Source organism: Micropterus salmoides, unplaced genomic scaffold (genome assembly GCF_014851395.1).
Source record: "Micropterus salmoides isolate LMB-PRFRI ecotype aquatic unplaced genomic scaffold, ASM1485139v1 Ms_hic_scaffold_15, whole genome shotgun sequence".
NCBI lineage: Eukaryota > Metazoa > Chordata > Actinopteri > Centrarchiformes > Centrarchidae > Micropterus > Micropterus salmoides.
In genome coordinates this window covers 26363511-26383283 of record NW_024040596.1, presented here as the reverse complement: position 1 = coordinate 26383283, position 19773 = coordinate 26363511, and the positions used below count along the sequence as shown (strand labels likewise).

Here is a 19773-nt window from a genome sequence, read left to right as displayed (position 1 = left end):
GACCTCTGCCCGAGGATCTCAAGGTGCGTGCTGGTGTGTATGAGACTAAAAGGTCAGAAATATAATGAGGCGAGAGGCCATGAAGAGCTTTAAAAGTGATCAATAGAATTTTAAAGTCAATTCTAAATCATACTGGGAGCCAGTGTAATGAAGCTAAAATAGGAGTAATGTGGTCATATTTCTTTGTTCTGGTTAAAAGCCTGGCAGCTGAGTTCTAGACAGTCTGGAGTCGATCAATAGATTTTTGGGTTAAACAGGTGAAAAGGCTGTTGCAATAATCCAGGCGTGATGAGATGAAGGCGTGTAAAATGGTCTCGGTGTCCTTAAAAGTTAACATAGATCAAATTTGAGTTGATAAAAACATGATTGAACAAGCTTTTTGGTGTGCTGCTCGAAAATGTATTTACTATCACCAAGGTTCTTTGCCACAGGCTTCATGTGATTTACTAGGGAACCAGCAGATGGTAGTATTTGTTTTGCCATCTGCTGAGACCCGATGACCAGGATTTCTGTTTTTTCTGATTTAAGCTGGAGGAAATTATTTGACATCCATTTTTTAACTTCACAAAGGCAGTTGTTAAGTGAACTCAGCATTCCAGGGTCTGTGGATCTGACAGGATCTGATCAATGGTGTCAAACCTTTTTATATACAGTCTATGTGTCAAACGCAGCGCTAAGGTCCAGGAGTACTAGGACTGAGCACATGCCTTCATCAGCAGACATTAAAAGTTCATTGGTGACTTTAAGCAGGGCAGGGCTAGAATCTTTGCAATAAAAGGCAGTTTTGAAATTGGTCTAAATTTTGTGGGAGGGAGGGATCTAAACCAGGTTTCTTTAAATGTGGGTTCACAAAAGCCATTTTAAAATAATCAGGGACACAACCAGTAGATAGGGAGCTGTTAAAAACAGAGATCAAATGGGGCCCAACAGAATCCATTACTTTCATTAAAAACTTTGTAGGTATTACATCAAACAAGCTTATGCAGTCTATGGTAAACACTAACGCTCCCCCGGTGTTCCAAGTTCCCAGTAAAGCTAATCTGACCAGCTACTAATGGCAGCTATAGTTAGCTGTTAACTAACGTCAGCAACAAAAGCTTTCTGTGCATCAGGAAACTCTGTGAATCACAGAGTTGAGGCAGAGCAGCCGAGGGACAAGAGAGAAAATTTGAATATATTTCCAATATATTTCTCCATCAAATGATCCAGTTTGAGCAAAATCTGTGAAAAAAAGTTGTTTTTGTGTAGCAATCAGTGGGGCCCGGCCCCAGAAACACTGTGCTTCAGCAGCATCATATTGAAAAATCTTTTCATTGGACGCTAAATTAATACAAGAAGTGCAGAATGAGTCATTTTAAAATGTTTTTACCAATGACAGACTCTTAAATATCATCAAGAATACTATATGACACATGGAGGGGCCAGATGCTGCCATAGTGGTGACAAAGTGCAAAGCATATCATATAAAAATGGATTTTGATTTCATGGTAATGTAAGATTTTTTTAGCATTGGATGTTTCTCTAAAAATAAACAGAGCAGACATGGATCATTACGCTCTTGTCATCCAAAAGTAACTAAAAGTAATCAGGTTATACACTGCTTTTATTAGGTCACTGATTAGGCCTACATTTTTTTAACAAGTAATTAGTAATTGTAGCAGATTACATTTTTAAAGTAATCCTCACAACCCTGATGGTAGTCAAATTCAAAGGAGAGTTAACTTCCAGGGCGAGTTGACAGTAGGTGGTGATCTTCCACAAACACATGACGGTGTCTGCGCGCAGCGATGCTCTGCCCTCAGCCACAGGTGTGCGGCTGCCAGCAGCAGGTGAGCTGATGGGTTACTGAAAAGTAAAATACTTTAGGTGTAACTTTCAAAAATGCCACGGTTTTCGCGATTTTGTTATTTGGGTTGGCCTACCTGGTAGCTGGTTGTGGACTTCGGCCCCGGACGGTGAAGTTTTGGGGTTTTCTGCCATGTGTTCCTCAAATCAAGTCACGCTGGTGAGTCGGTTTTGATTTAGAGAACTCTCGTTGCTGGTTGGTCATTCTCATTGTTGTGGGCTATGTTTTCGGTAGAGATTGGGTTAAAGATTTTGTCAAGGTAGCATTTCAGGACTCTGCTGGTGGAATATGTACTCATATTTTAAAAAAGTAAGAGTACTTAGTTACAAGTAAAAGTGAGTGGACACCTAAATAGCGATCATGTCTGTCCGGGTCAAATTGATAAGCTCATTGTTAAAATAACCGCTGTTTTCTTTTTCTATATTTCTCATGAGGATTACCATCTAATTGGCGTTTGAATATTTATTATATGAATATAAAGGAATGAAGCAGCTTCGCTGTTGTGTGTAATTTAAATATACTAATACAGTACTGTAAAGGCTATAAAAACTAGCTTGCTGTAGTTCAAATTATTTAAATGTTGGATTTAGTTACATTCCACCACTGTTTGATGGATTGGCATAGCTTTTGATAGACATGCTTCCTAAATGACCAGTAACTGTTGATGTACATAACATTCCCATCACAGTAAAGATTAGAGCTGAATTGATTTGTAGATTAATTAGGATTTTGACAGTGAATCTGCAGCAATTTTGTATAATAATACATTCACTCATTCCAGCTTCTGTGTGAATATTTTCTGGTTTCTTTCTTTTTGGTCTTTCATGACAGTAAACTGATTATGTTTGAGTTTTGGACTGTTGGTCAAACAAAACAAATTTGAAGATGGCACCTCGGCTCTGGGAAATTGAGTTTTTCATTATTTCCCTAAAAGCAGCGAATCCTTTTTGGGAAGATGGAACCAGGTACTGTTTCATATATCTGCTTGATAAATTTGACTATCATTTTGACATTTGACTTATTGGGTTATCTGTCCAGTACTCTGCATTCTGTTGCTGTGGCTTGACACATCTGTTTGTAGCTGTTCTTTGGTCTGGACATGTTGCTTACAACAACTGCAGCTTACTGTACTTAATTTTCCCACATATTTGTGAACTCTGACTTTCTGGTCCACTTGGTTGGCTAACTGCCTGTCTCTCTGTTAGATCAGGAAGGGCAAGACTTGGCGATGTGTTTTGGTACTGTAGAAAACCTAAAAAGAACCTGTTGTTAATAGCAGCTCTTGGGACAGTGTAAATGTCATACCAAACCAAATCTGGTGCCATTACACCTTTAAGTTGTGCTCCAGCGACATTCATTTTAGTTATCAAAATTTTGCAGTTAGGTATTGTCATTGCCACCATCCAGTCAGCATAGATTTTTAACACTGTGGGTCACAGGAGACATTTCGCCATGTCACAGAAGGAAAAGAACAGGTGTAAATAATCAAATACATGCATTTTGCATTTTTGTTACCATTTGTAGCTACATAACATTATCTTGGCTTGAACATTTTATTCAACATAAGCGATGAATAAAATCAGAGCAGTCTATGGTAAACACTAACGCTCCCCCGGTGTTCCAAGTTCCCAGTATGGGCAAAGCAATGCATGAGAGCAAGAAAACAAGAGATGATCTTTGTTTTCTTGGTGCCTCGCACAAGTGTTTACTGAGAACGACACAATGTGTTTGACTATTTAGTCTTCATAACGTGGACTTCATATAGTGCCTTCAAGTGAGATTGTGTTGACAGAATCCATTTGAACAACCACTGATATTACATTCATGACTTTGTAACGATAGAATTTCTGAGAGTTAACAAATTTTCATTTACAGTTTTAAAAATGTTGGAGCCCTTCGAATATAACTTTTAATTTAAAAAAACAGCTGTTTACTGTTTTTTAAAAACAAGGCTTCATCCATCTTTGTTGTGAACAAGTTTTCCCACAACTTAAACTACTTGAAATTTAATTTTAAGGCACTAATACTTTGATATTATCCAAGAGTGGAGCATGTTGACTAGTGTGACTTTACTTTGTTTAATTTGATGTCAGGAGCTGGGCAGGCTTGACAGCACTACTGTATAAATCAGACATCACAAAAAGTTTCACAATGAAACATACACATGATGCCGTATCTCTACCCAACCCACAGCTTCTCAATACCTGAAAAACCATCCTCCGCACTTTTCCATCCCCAAATTTCCAATGCATGGTAACAGTCAAATTAGACCGGCACATCGGTTTAACAAATTTTCTCATTTATTTTAAATGCAACAGCAGATTTGACACCAATAACAGCCATGTGCTCTGCTGGGTGTCCTTGAGCAAGCCATTTCAAGACATTGATCAGTTTTAAACTGTATGTTGTTCTTGAGTGTCACTGAAAAACACCATGATGTAGGCCTAGTGATTATTTTCCTGCAGGGCAGTGGACACAGGAAGTACTTTTCAGTTGACTTCTCCCCTCCAACAATATCACAAAACAGACACATTTGATGTTATAATTAATTGAAATAATTTTGTAACTGTAATTATACATTCAAATTAAATCTGAGTACTTCAACAACAGAAACGACTGCACATTAAAAATCAAAACTGGGGCAGAAATATCACATTTTTGGCATCTGTACTGTTGCACTGGTGGTGACATGTCATGCAGATCATTTTTAATCTAGTGACTGCAAGGATGATAAAAACAGGATGGTAGAAACAGACCTAGGTTCAGATGCACATAATAAGTATGTAACTATGACCAGAAAATGTATGTAGAAAGTCTTTATCAGCTGATCTGGACACAGTTTTTCACTTCTTTAAAATTATGTTTCTGTAACTATAAGAGTGTGGAAGGGCGCTTGGATGGAGCTGCAGACTAGCTAACTACTTAACTGACTGGTTTTATCCAGCTGGCTAATCTAATCTGACGTACCCGCCCAACTGAAAGATAAGAGATTATAACTACCTAACTGACTAACACAGACACTTTTTCAAATGTGTTGCTAAAAACCAGAATACTTATGTACCAACTTACTAGCTAACTAGATAGCTAATTCCCAAAGTGACTCAGGGTGTATCCATTAGGCATACTTGAAGTGCCACTTGCTTGTACAGTGCTTGTCACTGCCTCCTAACGCCAGGTTCTGTTATTTATTTATATAGCTCTTCATTTTTTGTGTGGGAATCCCCAAGCAGTAGTGAAACATCTCCATCACAATTTCCCAGAGCCCAAGTTGATGTATTTAAAATGATCATTTTGTCTAAAGAGTCTAAAACCCAAAGGTTTTCAGTTCACTAGAGTTCACTTGATTAAGAAAACCAGTAAGTTGAGATGCTCCAACCAGTGAATCTTGAGATTTTTGCTTAAAAAAGTTATTTAAATAATTACAAAACATGGTGCAGATTAATTTCCCGTAATCAACTAATGAGTTAAACAAATATCTTAAAATCTGGTTGAAATTTGGCAAAAACATTAGAAGAGGCTTGGTCTTTGTCACTCATTCATTAAAATACCTATCATAGAAGAGGAAACTGAAGTTTGAACTTGCAATAACAAACAATGTTGTTCTTTACAACACCAGAAACTGAGCCAAAACACAGAAGTTACCCCAAGTAAGAAATAAAGAATTAAAACTGGATATTGGAGCTCAATGGTGTCGCAACCATAAAAGAGACTCCTGTAATACCTGAGGCCTCTGGGCATGGGCACTAATGTCCGCCACTGCATCTTTTATTAAATTTTTTTCTTTTATATTACCAATGAAGTGTAAGTGTTGGTTAACAATTGTACCTCAACCTGCTCCAAAACCAGCTGTCATGATGATCCATTAATGAGACACTAAGGTCTGAAGACCAGTAGGTTCTCTCGCCTGACAGTTGTCTAAGCCTATCACTCTCGCCCTTAGCTAGTTGCTGCTTGTTGTCCTCCCAGGCTTCCTTGTATTTGCCCAAATTTGGATTTTCTGACAAAGACGGCAGTGTGTGAATGGTAAACTCCTGGCTTCAAAATGTCAGAAAGCTAATGGTTGACATCACAGTTACAGTCAAAGGTTCCTGCGGGGTATGATGTCACCGCGCACCTGTGAGCAGTTTGAGCATTGTGTTTTTCAGGCACTTGTTCCCAGGGCATCCCTTGGGCTTCTCTGATCATTTAACATGCTAAGTGGACATACACCTTTAATTAGCAAAATGATTGGCCAGTGTTAAGATGAAAAAGAAGTGGCTGATTTATTAACTAGCAAATTGATGATCACCTTCAGTTCATTGTAGCTGACTAGCAGCTTGGTCTACTAGATATCAAACAATTACCTATTTAACTGACTTACTAATGAATTAACAGAATAGAGTCTGTTTAAATAAAGTGGTATCAAGTCTGTCACCACAGTGTGTCCAAAGTATTCTCTTTTTGTTGCTGATTGAGTGACATGCTAAAGCTGAGCTCAGATTAAAGGAGGTTCTGGTTGAGTCTCTGTGGGACAGTCCTAATAATGCAAAAGTGATTGATATTAACAAACGTGTTATTTGGTCAGCTGAGTTGAATTAAAGGCATGTCTAGACTTGTCGGATCTATCCTGATGGCCCCCAAGACATCTAATTTTACAGAGTGAAGGGAGGAAGTGGTAACTGATGTGTAGTTCCCTCTGGTGTGATAATTATAATCTGTGATGCAATTTGATTTTTAAAACTGGTTAGGATTTCAAAACATCTGTAATCTGAGCACAGCCTTATTGGCTGATTCTGACAGCAACTGTTTGTTTAATTACTGTGCATTTAAGTATTAAGTCTTATCCCGTCTTGTTCACCAACCAATCAGCCATCTAAATGTAAATATATGATTTGATGAAACGATCCAAATATAAACTCAGTAAAACTAGCTGTATGCTAGTTTGATAACCCAGATCAACATTTTGACATATTTTGAGAATACAGACCCACGTCCAGTCAAACTCATTCTCTTTTGACACTTCTTAAAATAATTATAATATCTTTCCAGTATTAAATAATCTTATATAAAAACACACACAAAAGTTTGAAATAAATGGCATTGCTCCCACCCCCTAGTTCATAACATAAATTTTTATACACAACACTTTTGCATCTCTTGTTCCTTCCGTTAATCCCTCCTTCCCTTCATCGGTAACGTTACTTCCATTGCCACGGCTCCATGCAGTACCAGTTATTTTGCAGCAAATTGTCTCTGTTGCTGTTGTCGTTCAAGTCTCGTCTTTTGTATATTTCAATGCAAAGCTGCACAGACATTGTGAAAAAAGCTTGATTGGTGATTTTTCTGGCTTGCTTGTATACAGAGATATATATATATATATATATATATACATATATATATTTTTACTCATGTCATTGGATTAACATGTATTGGTAATGATAGTAATAATGATGATGATAGTAATAATGAGGATTATAGGAACAATCATAATCTGAGATTAAGAGTAGGAAAGACAATTTGCTACTTGCTCGGAATCCAGGGGTGGATGGTTTAGGATGAGGAGAGACAGACAAGTCAAGACAGACACTGATTATTTCTTCTCTGCAGGAACTATGAGACCTAAATGGTCAGTTCAGTTTTTAGGCTCAACCCCAGTGTCATTGTTTCCTACCAGTCACTGGTCAGTTTGGTGCTTTGGTCCCGTTTCGGAGGAGCGGGAGGTGGGCCTCGCCGCAGCGTTGCATAGCCTGAGATGTTGGCATGTTTGGTGGAGTGGGAGTGTGTGTGGTGGCGAGATAAAGTGTGGGAGTGTCCTCTGACACCCTGCTGTTGCTGCTGCAGGAGCTCAGGGGGAGGAGGCGGGAGCAGTGCCATGTCGTCCATGGTGCCCATAGGCTCCATCTTAGAGGAGGAGATGAGGTGGGAAGATGTGAGTGAGCCATGGCGAGACACTGACTTCCTCTTAAGGGTGCGGTTGAGGTCTTCCAGGAAGAGAGGCTTAAGTGCCAGGGTGCTCGGCCCTGGTGATTTCGGGGAGGTTGGAGGGATGGGAGAAGAGGAAGAATAAGAGGACAGGGAGGGAGGTGGGGTCTGAGACAGGGGAGGCGGTGAGAGGGGCATTGAAGATGTGTTGTCATACTGGGTGGTATTGCTGGTCCGCCGGTTCAGTGTTGGAGGCAGGACTGCCCCCTTTTTCAGTGAGCCTTGTTTCCATGATGACGATGACAAGGAGGATGTTGCCAACTGTTGAGGTGGCTGCATCTGAGGCTGCGGGTTCACCACGGCGACCTTTGGGGGGTGATGGAACTCTGATGGGTGGGGGGGGGGAGGGAAAAGCTCAAAGTCACTGGGAGGAGGCGGGAAGTAGTCAGGTGATGAGTCGAGGTGAGGAGGCTGAGAAGGGGGGGGTGGGGGAGGAGGGGATGGGAACTCAGACGGCTGATGGTGCTGGCCCGTTTGCAGCCCCTGGAGCGCCAGCGGGAGGTTCGCCAAGTTCAGCTTCCCCGGCTTAGGGAGCGGAGTAGGGAGCGCAGAGGAATCTTTCGAAGGAGACCCAGTAACTGACGAGGAGCTGGAAGAGGTGCCTGTTTGAGGAGCTTGGCCAAACTTGTTGACCAGGCTTTCTACCTTCTTTGGCCTCTCGTCCTGGCTCTCACCTGATGAGCTGCACCTGATGGAGGAGGCTCTCTGTGGGGCTGGTGGAGGCCCCCGCTTCGTGGATCCTGTGGATGAGGAGGAAGGTGACTTCTTTATGGGGGAACCTGTCTTGGAGGAGGATGAAGAGGAAGGAAGATTTAAATCTCCTATGGAGCTGTCAGGAGGAGGTGGGGGGAACTCTGGTGACTGTGGAGCCACAACGCCTCCTGGCTGCCACTTCGGTTTGGCCTTGACCGCTGGAGGAGACTGAGGAGCAGTGAATTTAGATCCTTCCATTGAGTTGGAGGCAGGTAGAGTGGAAGGAGGAGAGTTTCCAGGGAACTGATTGACAATCTGTTTGACCAAAGAGGAGGTAGCAGCCGCGATGGAGACGGAAGAAGAGGAAGAAGAGGGAGAGAGGGCAAGGTTTTTGGAGGAGAGGCTGTGCTGCTTTGGCAGGGTGGGAGGTGGTTGATTTGGAGAATGTCCTGTTGAGAAACTTTGCTGCTTTTTAACTGGTCCGTGGCTGCTGAGGGGCTGTGTTGGTGACACAGGTGAGAGGGCGATTGGAAGGGAAGAGGGACCAGAGGGTTTGGGAGCAGTTTGAGGGGGAAAACCACCAGTGAAAGTTTTGGGAGGTGCAGGTGGGGGTGCATTGGGAGACAGGGGCCGCAGAACTTGTAGGGAGGTAGGAGGAGAAAGTTCAGGTGGAGGAAAGGGAGGAGAATTATCCTCAGCCACTGTTGTGTTGAAGTCGTACACCATGTTGGGAAACTTCTGTGCCAGGAACTGCTGAAGACCGCTGTTGGAAAGTTGAGGGCAGGAGTTGGTGCTATGCTCTGGCGGGGGAGGGGGAGGCAAACCATTGGTCTCCAGGCTCTCCGGTGGAGGAGGCGGGAGGTAGAAGGGCTCCTGCAAGTCGTCCTCCAGTGGGGGTGGTGGTGGGAGAGCAGAGGGGCTTGGTGGACCAAATTTCAGTGCGGCCATGGCTGAGCCAGGAGCCGGCACCGTCTGTGGAGGAGGAGGGGGAGGAGACGGTGGTAGTGGAGGGGAGGTGCTGTAAGTAGCTGGGAGGGTATTGTAGTTGGATTTGGTAGACTGGGTGAGGAGGCCAGGAGAGGTGGCTCCTGCCAGCTGTGTCCCAGATTGGTTTTGGCTCTGCAGGCGAGCCAGTGTGCTGTACTTAATGTATGAGGAGGTAGGTGCTGGCTGATGGGCCACACTTGCGATGGCGGGAGGTGGCGGTGGAGGAGGCGAGGGCGGTGACGGGGACGAATCCTCAGATTGGACGAGGCCATCTGTGTAGCTGCTCCGGGAGGGTGGGGTCTGAGAGAGAGGGAGGGGCTGCGGGGAGAGAGAAGGTATCTGGACAGGGATAGGCCTACTGATAGGGTCGATCCTCATCATCTGGAGAGGGGACAGGAAATGGACGGGGGGGGAGAAGAGAGAGGGAAACAAAGAATAGAAGGGGAAGGAACCGTGAGATGAAGGTGGAGCATAGAAGTAGGGAGAGAAGCAGGAGAAAGATTATTAGAACACAATTAAATATGACCATATGTACCATTGTCATGTTTCTGAAACCAAACTATCCAAGACAAGATGCAGGGAATGCAAAAAACCACTGCCGCCTGAGAACAAACAGCTATTATAACTCCAAACACGGTGCATCTATTAATCCACTGAAAAAACTCTGCTGACCTACAATAATTCACCTCAAGGATGGACTTTACATTTATTTTTGCTCTGTTAAGTTTTCATTGCCAGCCACAATGGAAGCTGAAAGAGTTTCTACGGATCGTCAAAGGTCAGTCGATCTATACCTACATCTCTTTGTTTAAATCTTAAAAACCGTACTTAACTGGTTTTAAACTAAGCAGTTTTAAAAGAGGTTGCAAACAAGGTGTCAAACAACATGTAACGGGTTATAATCTGGTTCCAAACTGGGTCAATCTGGTTGTAAACTGTTAGCAAATGTGTCCAACTAGTAGATGGCTAAACATTGACAATTATTGTTATCATTTGTTGGTTAAGACATTCCATCACACCACAAGGTTAAAACAAGCAGCCATTTAAAAACAGGGAGACAGTCGACCATGTATTTAAATATGTCAAGTTCAACTCAAACTTGTCAAAACATGAAATGAAACTTGACCTACATTTATCCATTATGTAAAACAAACTGACTTGATTTTTGTTTGTGTTGGTTACTGCTGAGCAAGTCTTAGGTCATCCTGACAATGTACGTAATTGGAAGTTGTAAATATCCAGGCAAATGTACAGATCATCAGCTGAAGCTAGTAACACGAGTACTCAGATTATTTTTTTGTTGTAACGAGTAACGTTAACACGTTGTTTTGAAATTTAAATGATGAGGTTTTTTTTTTTTTTGTTTTCAAATAATCAATCCATTATGTTTAATCCTGTTAGAGGTTTACCATACTTCCTGTTCCTTTTGCTGCCACAAAAAAAGAAAATCCTGACATTTGCATAGTTTTGGTTTCTTTCCTACTTCTTAGATGGTAGTTGCGTACTAGTGGAAGGTATCCAATCCTGTGGTTGTGTCAGTGATCCGCTGCAAAGTGGAAATAACAAGCATTGAGCTGCTTAACCGGTTGCTGTTAAAAAAAATGATGTACTGGAAGCTACAAAACACAGTTATTTGTTTTCACAGAGGCAGCTGTGCCTCTCCCCAGTTCTGTCAGATCGTTAGCAGCCAAACGGCTGTACAGGTGTCACCTGTCAAGTACCCTCAATTTTTATTTACTTACTGCACATTTTCAAGTGGCCTTTTATTGTGGCCAGCCTAAGGCACACCTGTGCAATCCCCATGCTGTCTGATCAGCATCTTGATATGCCACACCTGTGAGGTGGATGGATTATCTTGGCAAAGGAGAAGTGCTCACTTACACAGATTTTGACAGATTTGGGAACCATATTTGAGAGAAATAGGCCTTTTGTGTACATAGAGAAAGTCTTAGATCTTTGAGTTCAGCTGATGATGAATGGGGGAAAAACAAAAGTCTTAAGTTTATAATTTTGTTCAGTATGTTTATTTGCAATAAATATAATTGTCTGCAATTCCAGATGGCATAGAGATCCACAGCATTAAGCTAACGCTACATCCACAAGTGCAACCTGCTAATTAGAGTAGTGCGATAAGACCGATGCAAACTAGTCCAAACCAAGCACCAACACAAACAGCTAAGTGTTTTAAAGGCTGCAGCCAAACTGTTAACATGCCTGTCACGTCACTTCCTGTCTAACCTCCACTCCCTCCTCCTGCACAAAGAGGAACTGGCATACGTCCCTTCACCTTTGACTGCTGTCAGGGAAGCAGAGAGGAAATATGGGTCTACAAGAAAACAGGAAAGGATAGGACAGAGAGTGTTTGTGTGTGTTCACACCTCTCCTTGCGTTCCTCTTCTCCAGGCATCAGAGAAAATGGAGCTGACAACACTCTGGGAGCGGGTGTGGCCTGATGATGTCATCTCTGATACGCCACTGTCTGATTGGCTGGAGTGGTTGGACTGGGACTCTGGGGTGTGGACACGCAAGAAGTTATATTAAACTTTTACTACTGATAATGATATTTATCTATAAATGGATATTATTATTTTTGATTATTTACTTCACTTTTGCTGGTTTTGTATAATCTGTAACTTTCCACAGAATTATCTTAACCAAAGCAGGCAGACAGACCTGGCAGGCTGGAGGAGCTGGATCCAGACTTGATGGAGGAAGAGGAGAGGGAGGACCAATCGTAGGCTGCCTCCGTCCTCCTCATTGCCTCCTGGTAATTGATGTACAGCTGCTTCCCGTACTGATAGATAGACAGACAATAGATTTTGGCAGATATGCATTTTAAGCAATCTAATTCTGGAAGGACTTAATACTGCATGTTCACCACACTAAACATATTGCAGCTTGGAGAATGTTAGTGTATAAACAACACTGTTTCTACAGGATCAGACAGATTTACTACAGGACAAGTTTACCTTGGCGATGCGGATACTGTTGATCCATTGTTGGAGGGTTCTGACATCATCACAACAGAGGTACTTGATGTACTGAGACTTCTTCTGGATCTGAGGGTGCTACACACACACACACAATATTATAAGATACTTTACTAGTTGTGTTATTACTTGCTTATTATTACTACAACTCCTGTCACTATTAATGACAAACACAAAGTTAATATTTCTAATGTACTGTTAAATTAAAATCAAAGCACTACCGTATTAATACATTAAAGACATATTATTGTGTATCATTCTTGTTTTATCTCTTTTCTTTGAAATATAAGTGTCATTACTCCGCCCCACCACTAGGTGGGATTGCAAGACCACTGTGCTACAAACCAGACAGTAATTTATCCCAAACCTGATCACTGCGGTGTGTATGTGTGTGAAGTTTACCTTCAGCACCATGCAGTAGTCTGTAGGAGCCTTGTACTTGCTCTTGTAGTCCTGGCCGTGGTAGACATTAACATGATCCAACTGGAGAAAACACACCAGGTCTCTGGATGCCTACACAAACGCGCACACATTGAATTTCAAGCATCTTCTTCAGTTTAACAGTAGAAAATCATTACCGTTATAGAACATGCTGGAGTGTTTTCTCCGTATTGCCCACTAAGTTTCTTTTCATTACACACACCTTGGCCTTTCCCTTCGGAACATAGTAGATGCCAGAAGCCCTCAGCAGAAAGTAGCGTTTCTTCCACGACTTCTTCCCATCCTCCTTCAGCCACAACACTCCCTCCATCTCGGGGACAGACACTGAGCTGCCACCGAAACACTCCTGAGACACACGAAAATACACACACAGACAAAACAGAGACATATTGATGCTTCGATTTCAGTCTAACACGGCTTTTCTGACATTCATACCAATATCAACTATTTTTACAAGGCTATTAAGCAAAATGCAGAGTGGCAGAACAATACTGAAACAGCATGCCGTGGTTTCACACTGACAGTGAGCAGGGCCAAGGTGGGTTAAAACGTTGGTCGCTGGTCAATCAAGACTAATTCTCAAGATAGCATATATGTTGGACTGATTGTGGCACTATACACAAGTTTAGGAGTCACCAGAATTATCACTAATGCTTTGAAGACTATATATTGCCACAGCAAATTTAATGAACAGCTAGTGAGTTATCTTGCTCTGGAGCAAAGGGCTTGCTGACTGACAGATGTTTCCATCCATAGGAAAAAGTAAAATTTGGATGCAGTTTGGCTGCCACATCAAGTGAATATGATACAAGGTTAAATTGTGTAAGGATCAGACAGAAGATGTTATATAACAGAACTGTGAAACAGAAGACTGAGATGGAAACTTTCCAGAGAATTTCTGGGTGAAGATGCATTTGAGGAAGCAGCTGTGTGCAAGAGGGGAAAGAACAAACTAACCTCTAACAGAGCCTCTTTGTTTCTTTCAGCCATCTCACATGTCTCCTTCCGCCCCAGTAAATAGTTCTGCAGGTATGACAGAAGTAGCAGGAGAGACAGGTTAGCAATATAAAAACATCTGTATAGTATCAATTATACAAGTTTGACTTTGGTAAACCCTCCCATGTGTTTGTGTGTGCAGGCATCTCACCTGTGGGTTTTTGAACAGAGCATACTTCTCGATGCGTTCGGTGAACATCAGGCGGTTCTGGCTGTCTCTGGTCCAGTTCAGCAGGTTCTCCACCAGGTTCTCGTGATCCTCGAAAATCCGCTCTGCACAGAGTGAATTTAACTTAATTAAATTAATTCAGTTAATTTTACTTGGAACATGCTGTAAAATTAATGTAAGGCAGTTTCATCTAGTTCTGTGCTGCACACCAATTCTACCCTACTATGAGTATTAACGTCACTGGCAGGACTCAAACTGAAGTAATGAGCATATAGGTAACAGGTTGCTGTCATATTCATGTGTGTTTCTGTGTCACTAAACCGTTTATTTTTCATCTGGAGAGTGTCAAGGAATAAAAATAGTCAAATGTGAAGATTTTTGCACAAAACTCAACCAGCTTACATCCACAAATGTCAGTTTTGGCTTTTAAAACACTATTCTGATCTGTTTCTCTGTATAATAATGTTAAACAGAGGAGAGAAGTGGGTGTCGCCAGTATTTTTTCCACTGAGTAGTAGTAGTAGTAGTAGTACTACTATGCGAGTCTCCTGTATAATTTAACAAGTTGTTATTGTGTCCATCAGTAAGAACTTTGTCACCTTTTGTTTCTGATATACAGGTTCTTTTTTTGGTATGGTGTAGAACACTGAAAACACAAGTAACCACGAATGCCGTCAACCATTCAGAGAAGACGAACAGGTCTGCAAAGTTCACCCTCTAACTTAGTAAAATATAAGGCTGATTTGATATGTGTCACTGCAATGCTTTCTGGGATTTTTAAGCACATATTCTAATTTGTTTGAGAATATGAAAAATAGAAAATTTAGACAGTTCCCTGCTCTCAAAAGACAACATGGCTCATGGCAACCTACTGCCCTCATTCCCTCTCTTTCAAACTCAGTGCCTCATACCCCAGCTGACTTGCAGATGTTTTCCTCTGAGGACTGAAATGGACAAAACCAAGTCAGATGTGACCCACATTGAATTTGTGAACAACTGTGTTGATTTCACAAACAAAAAGTGCCCCTCTTTCTTGTTTTTTTTATTTAGGGCCGGACATATTAAGTCAAAAGTACTTTAATGTGGTTTCACTGTCATTCTGAAATATGGACATCTTCATATACCTCAGCATTTATACATATGCTTACCAACAATCCAAAGTGGCATATAATTTTAACAAAGGACTAACCTGGTACTACCCTATTTTATGCCCTATAAATATTATGTCCAAATACATCACATTTACACCGATTTCACAATTATACTATGACTTAGATGGCAGTGTGATAGTAATTATAAACATCTGATATGATCTTGGAATGTGTAATACCAGGAGCAAGATTAGTGCTGAAACAATTACTCAATGAATTAGTGAAACAGCAGAAAATTTTGCTTCTGTCCTGCCGATAATGTGAATGCTGTCTAACTTCATTACTTAAGTATCTTGTGCATTAATAAGTAAAATAACTGAGTTAATGACTAGGCTACCTAAACAGACAACTGTTATTTTTTTTTTGTATGAAGAACATGTGAAGTAATGATGTATCCTAAGTAGTAATGAAGCAAAGATCTGAGACCTTTTTGTAGTTTCCCTGATAATTTTACTAATACAGTACTGCCAAATACAGTGTGTCATCATTTATCACACATTACATAAATCAGTCTGAGAGATGGAGTTTACCATTGTAGGTTTAAGACCACAAATATGTTTAAGTCATAAAAACAACAAACATAGACAATACTGAGCCAGTCTGTCTTCTACTGCAGGCTGGTAAGAAGACATAAAAATGCTTTATAACTCAGACACCATAAAGGAACAAAACACCTCAGTTCATACTTACACTGATTCATTTTTTCTTTTATTTACTACTACTACTGTACTATGACTACTACTAAATGATTGTTGTTCTTCTCATTATAATCATAATTATTTGCCATTGCTATTTCCTGCAGGGTATGTTGTGAGAGGTCAGAGGTATGATCTGACAGGAAGTCTGTTTCTTGCCAAAGGGCGCTGGTGGTGCTGTGTGTGTGTGTGTGTGTGTGTGTGTGTGTGTGTGCTGTCAAACAGTTTGTCCCCCCTTCCACAGCTACACGACCTCTTATTCCCTTAATTAACACAAATTAAATCTTCCAAACCCTGGCCTTCAAGCCCAGGTTTTAAAAACACGTGCAGTAGATTTGTGTAAACAATGAGAGGTTTAGTTTTGGCTGAACAAGCTACACTTTACCTTCTCTCTCTCTTTCATAATGATGCCGACTGGCTGTTCAGCAGAAGCCCTGAAGATGTAGGTTAGATCACACGCATCATCGCACCGGACCTACATAAAGGCTGTGTGTGTGTATGTTTGTCAAAGACTGTTAAGTGGAGTTGAAGCTTGTAGTACAGTGTGTGCTGGCAAACACATCTTCCCCCAGCCCCCAAGCGAACTGTGTGTGTGTGTGTGTGTGCGTGTGTGTGCTCATATTTTTGTGGATGTATGTATGTGCTGTCTGTCACTTCTGGGCACAAGTTTTCTGACTACAAGTACAGATATAGTCAACAATGTTTCAAACACACAAGTACCTGGGAATCTGGAATAGGTTGTACTACTTACTAGTAATGAACTAAATCAGGTTGCGTCACTCAGAAGGCCTTTCATCTTTAGAAATGTCTGAACATAAAGCAATCAGCACTGAAGTCAATGACGCATTTTGAGCTTTAACCACTTCACAAAGGGAAGTCCAAGGTTTCACCTTACACTTACATGCCAATCTTTTCTAAAGCTAGCTAATCCAACAACACCATCTAACAGACATCAATTATTAATCAATTAAATGTGTTCTGTTTTATTTGCTCTGTTTTACATGAACCTCTACTCACTCTGGGCCAGTGATATAGACCTCTATGCATTACTAGTTTGTGGAGCGTAAAATACTTGAGACCTAGCAGCCAGGAAACTGTGTGTGTGTGTGTGTGTGTGTGTGTGTGTGTGTGTGTGTGTGTTGTTTGTTTGTTTACCCATCTGCAGCTCGTTGATGCTTTCCACCAGTGACCAGTCTGGACTGTAACCACAATGAGATTTCTCGAGCAAACTGTCCAAAACCTGGAGAACAGGAGTCACTGTGAGCATAACACAGCACTTACAGCAGTACTACTGTTGATACTACTATTATGAATGACAGAAGTACTGCTAATTACACAACAACTACTACTACTATAGCAGCTACCACTACCAATAATACAACTGTTATTAAAAAAGTATAACCGCTGCTACCACTACGTTTTCACTACTTTTACTGCTGGTAGTTCTTCTACTGATGCTACAGCTATAGCCATGACAAATGTTAACACAAATAGTGAATACTACTGATCTCACAAATGTTACTTATATTACTATTAAGAATATTATGTCTTATTACTACTGCTACTGACAGTGAGTTTTTATTGTACTGTAACAGCTACTGTTTTTCAAACTAACTGCTTCTACTACATTACTGCTACTGCATCCCTACTACAAGTGTAATGCGAGTCATACCTGTCTGACTGTCTGTCTCTCGTCCACCATCATGGTCTTTGAGCTCTCGTCTGACAAATGAACGCGAATCACCAACTATGAAGAGAGAAGATGAGAATTTACATCGTTATTGTCAAGTTATGACACCATTATGTCCAATTCTTGATTGTGATTGATAAAGTCATCATTAGTACAAGTTTTTAATGCATAGTCTCTTAATCCAGTTCAGGCAATTCTTTTTTTTTTTTAATAAACTCTTTCTAGCAAGTACTTTATCCAGCTTTAGGGTCAAGCATATCATCCCACTGAGACACGTTGTCCCTGAAGTCTGAATAGCACGGAGAACAGAGATCACCTTTACATATATTCAGTGCCACAGCACCCATGAGTGAGACCAGGGGTTACATGAATCAGTAAGCTACATATTGTTTTTCACCTGTGTTTTAAAACGCAAACAAATGTTTGTGTGTTGGTTTGTAAATTATTTGACTGGTCAATTGTTTTTATAAATATTACTGTGTGTATAAATATAATGTATAAAAACACAACTTGGATTTAGTTGCATTCTAGTCTTGGTGTCACATAATTTATGTAACAGACTCCTCTCTCACGCTGTTATTAATCAAAATATATTTTAGGTATTCAGCATGTGCAAGTTGCACGCATTACAGCACATTCTGTTTTGCAAAGTGAACACCTCTTTATGTGTAAAAAATGGCATATTTATGGCTTCTGTTCATCGTTTACACATCTGGCCCATAATATTTTAACACCTACCAACCAATGAAGTATTTCTCACGTCCACAGTATAAATGAGGTTCAAGATCCCAAGTAAAAACGGACATTTTCATGGTTATATTTTCATCGTCTTATCGTCTGTGTGTGTGTGTGACATACAGAGATTGAAAATAAAACGTCCACTGTCACCTTTGTGCAAAATCAACATACAGGTAGCTGGAGTTCTGTCTTTGTGTAATAAATCCAGGTTAGTAATCCAGTCTCCCTCCCTCCCTTCGGGATTGGGACTTAACATGCAGTGGTCATTATGTGTGTGTGTGTGTGTGTGTGTGTGTGTGTGTGTGTGTGTGTGTGACCACAGCTGTCATTGACCAGATTTCAATGTGGAGTAACACTGACCTGACCCAGAAAACTGAGTCCGCTGGACACGTGCCAGGACTCAGGCACATGCACGTAGTCTGACACACAAATATGCACAACACATATTTCTGTAGAATCTTTCTTTCTACTGTGTTTGAGATCCAGTCTCACCTTTTTAACCTGGGCCTCCTTGATCTTCTCCAGGGCGACTCTGATATTGTCTGCCTTCAACTTGGCAGCCTGCTCCTCCTGTGCGCGCATACACACACATTGACGATGCCAACACAAATTATACACCAGTCAGTCAATACAAACCAATAGTTTTGACACATTTCTATAACACCCGCTCTCCCTCAATCCATATTAAAAGACACACATGCTTAATAAAATTCACTCTTGTCCTGTCACCTACCTGATTCCTCCAACAGGAATTCATTGTTTATTTGCAGTTGATTTCTCTAAAACAACCAACACTTCTGTGTCTGCTTAGCATCAAACAAAAGTGCAAAATCTGGTATTAAAAGGAAAAACGCGTCCAGAATATTCCAGTGTTATCGGCACAGGTTGGACAAAGTATAAGTTTATTCTCAGTCTTGTCGGTTTGTTGTGCACCAGTCGTCCTAACGCATTACTCCAGATAATTAGGTTTCTTCTTGATGGATTTTTATCATGCAAATAGTTTCCTGACAGAGAGCCAAGACAAGCTGATTTGAAAGCGGAGATTATTCCCCCGAAACGGCAGCCCAAGGTTAGTCCCAACAAGACCGAGGTGCACTGCCCAAGGAGCCCAAACTGGGAGGAATCATCATACATGTCTGGTTGGCAGTGCAAAACCTGCTTCTCCTCCTCCTCTTCATAATCATCATCTCTGTATAACTGTGACTGCAGGGGAATGAGACTGGATTAATGCTCTGACGCTACATGTTGATAGTTATTGTCTCTCTGAAGGAGGATTATCCAAATACACACACACACACACTCAAACTGGAAGCAATACCAGTGTTTCTCTGACACTGCAGCAGACAAACGAGAGGACGGATGGAGGCATGAAAATGTCCAGTCTGTTTTCCTCTGACAACTCGGCAGTTGGATGCT

At 41.1% G+C, this 19773-nt stretch overlaps 1 protein-coding gene and 1 long non-coding RNA gene across 4 annotated transcripts in view; one reads left to right on the top strand and one right to left on the bottom strand.

Moving 5' to 3' along the window:
• The first annotated feature begins 1852 nt into the window (after positions 1-1852).
• LOC119904543 lies at positions 1853-14456 on the top strand. Its single transcript, XR_005444720.1, has 6 exons — positions 1853-2005; positions 11891-12001; positions 12131-12254; positions 12425-12516; positions 13905-13974; positions 14057-14456. It is a non-coding gene; the product is annotated as an uncharacterized LOC119904543 (long non-coding RNA).
• Positions 4129-19773, bottom strand: part of raph1a (Ras association (RalGDS/AF-6) and pleckstrin homology domains 1a) — a 64681-nt gene continuing 49036 nt past the window's right edge. For 2 of the 3 annotated variants that reach the window (XM_038721314.1, XM_038721316.1), the window contains 11 exons: positions 18850-18927; positions 17602-17676; positions 17085-17169; positions 14066-14187; positions 13876-13941; positions 13121-13264; positions 12880-12990; positions 12457-12555; positions 12161-12281; positions 11866-11996; positions 4129-9868 (listed from right to left, as the gene is read on the bottom strand). In XM_038721314.1, the coding sequence (XP_038577242.1) occupies positions 7493-9868; positions 11866-11996; positions 12161-12281; positions 12457-12555; positions 12880-12990; positions 13121-13264; positions 13876-13941; positions 14066-14187; positions 17085-17169; positions 17602-17676; positions 18850-18927 (3408 nt within the window). In that variant the 3' untranslated portion in view covers positions 4129-7492. The remainder of the gene's footprint in view (positions 9869-11865; positions 11997-12160; positions 12282-12456; positions 12556-12879; positions 12991-13120; positions 13265-13875; positions 13942-14065; positions 14188-17084; positions 17170-17601; positions 17677-18849; positions 18928-19773) is intronic. The other variant, XM_038721315.1, reaches the window with a different exon arrangement.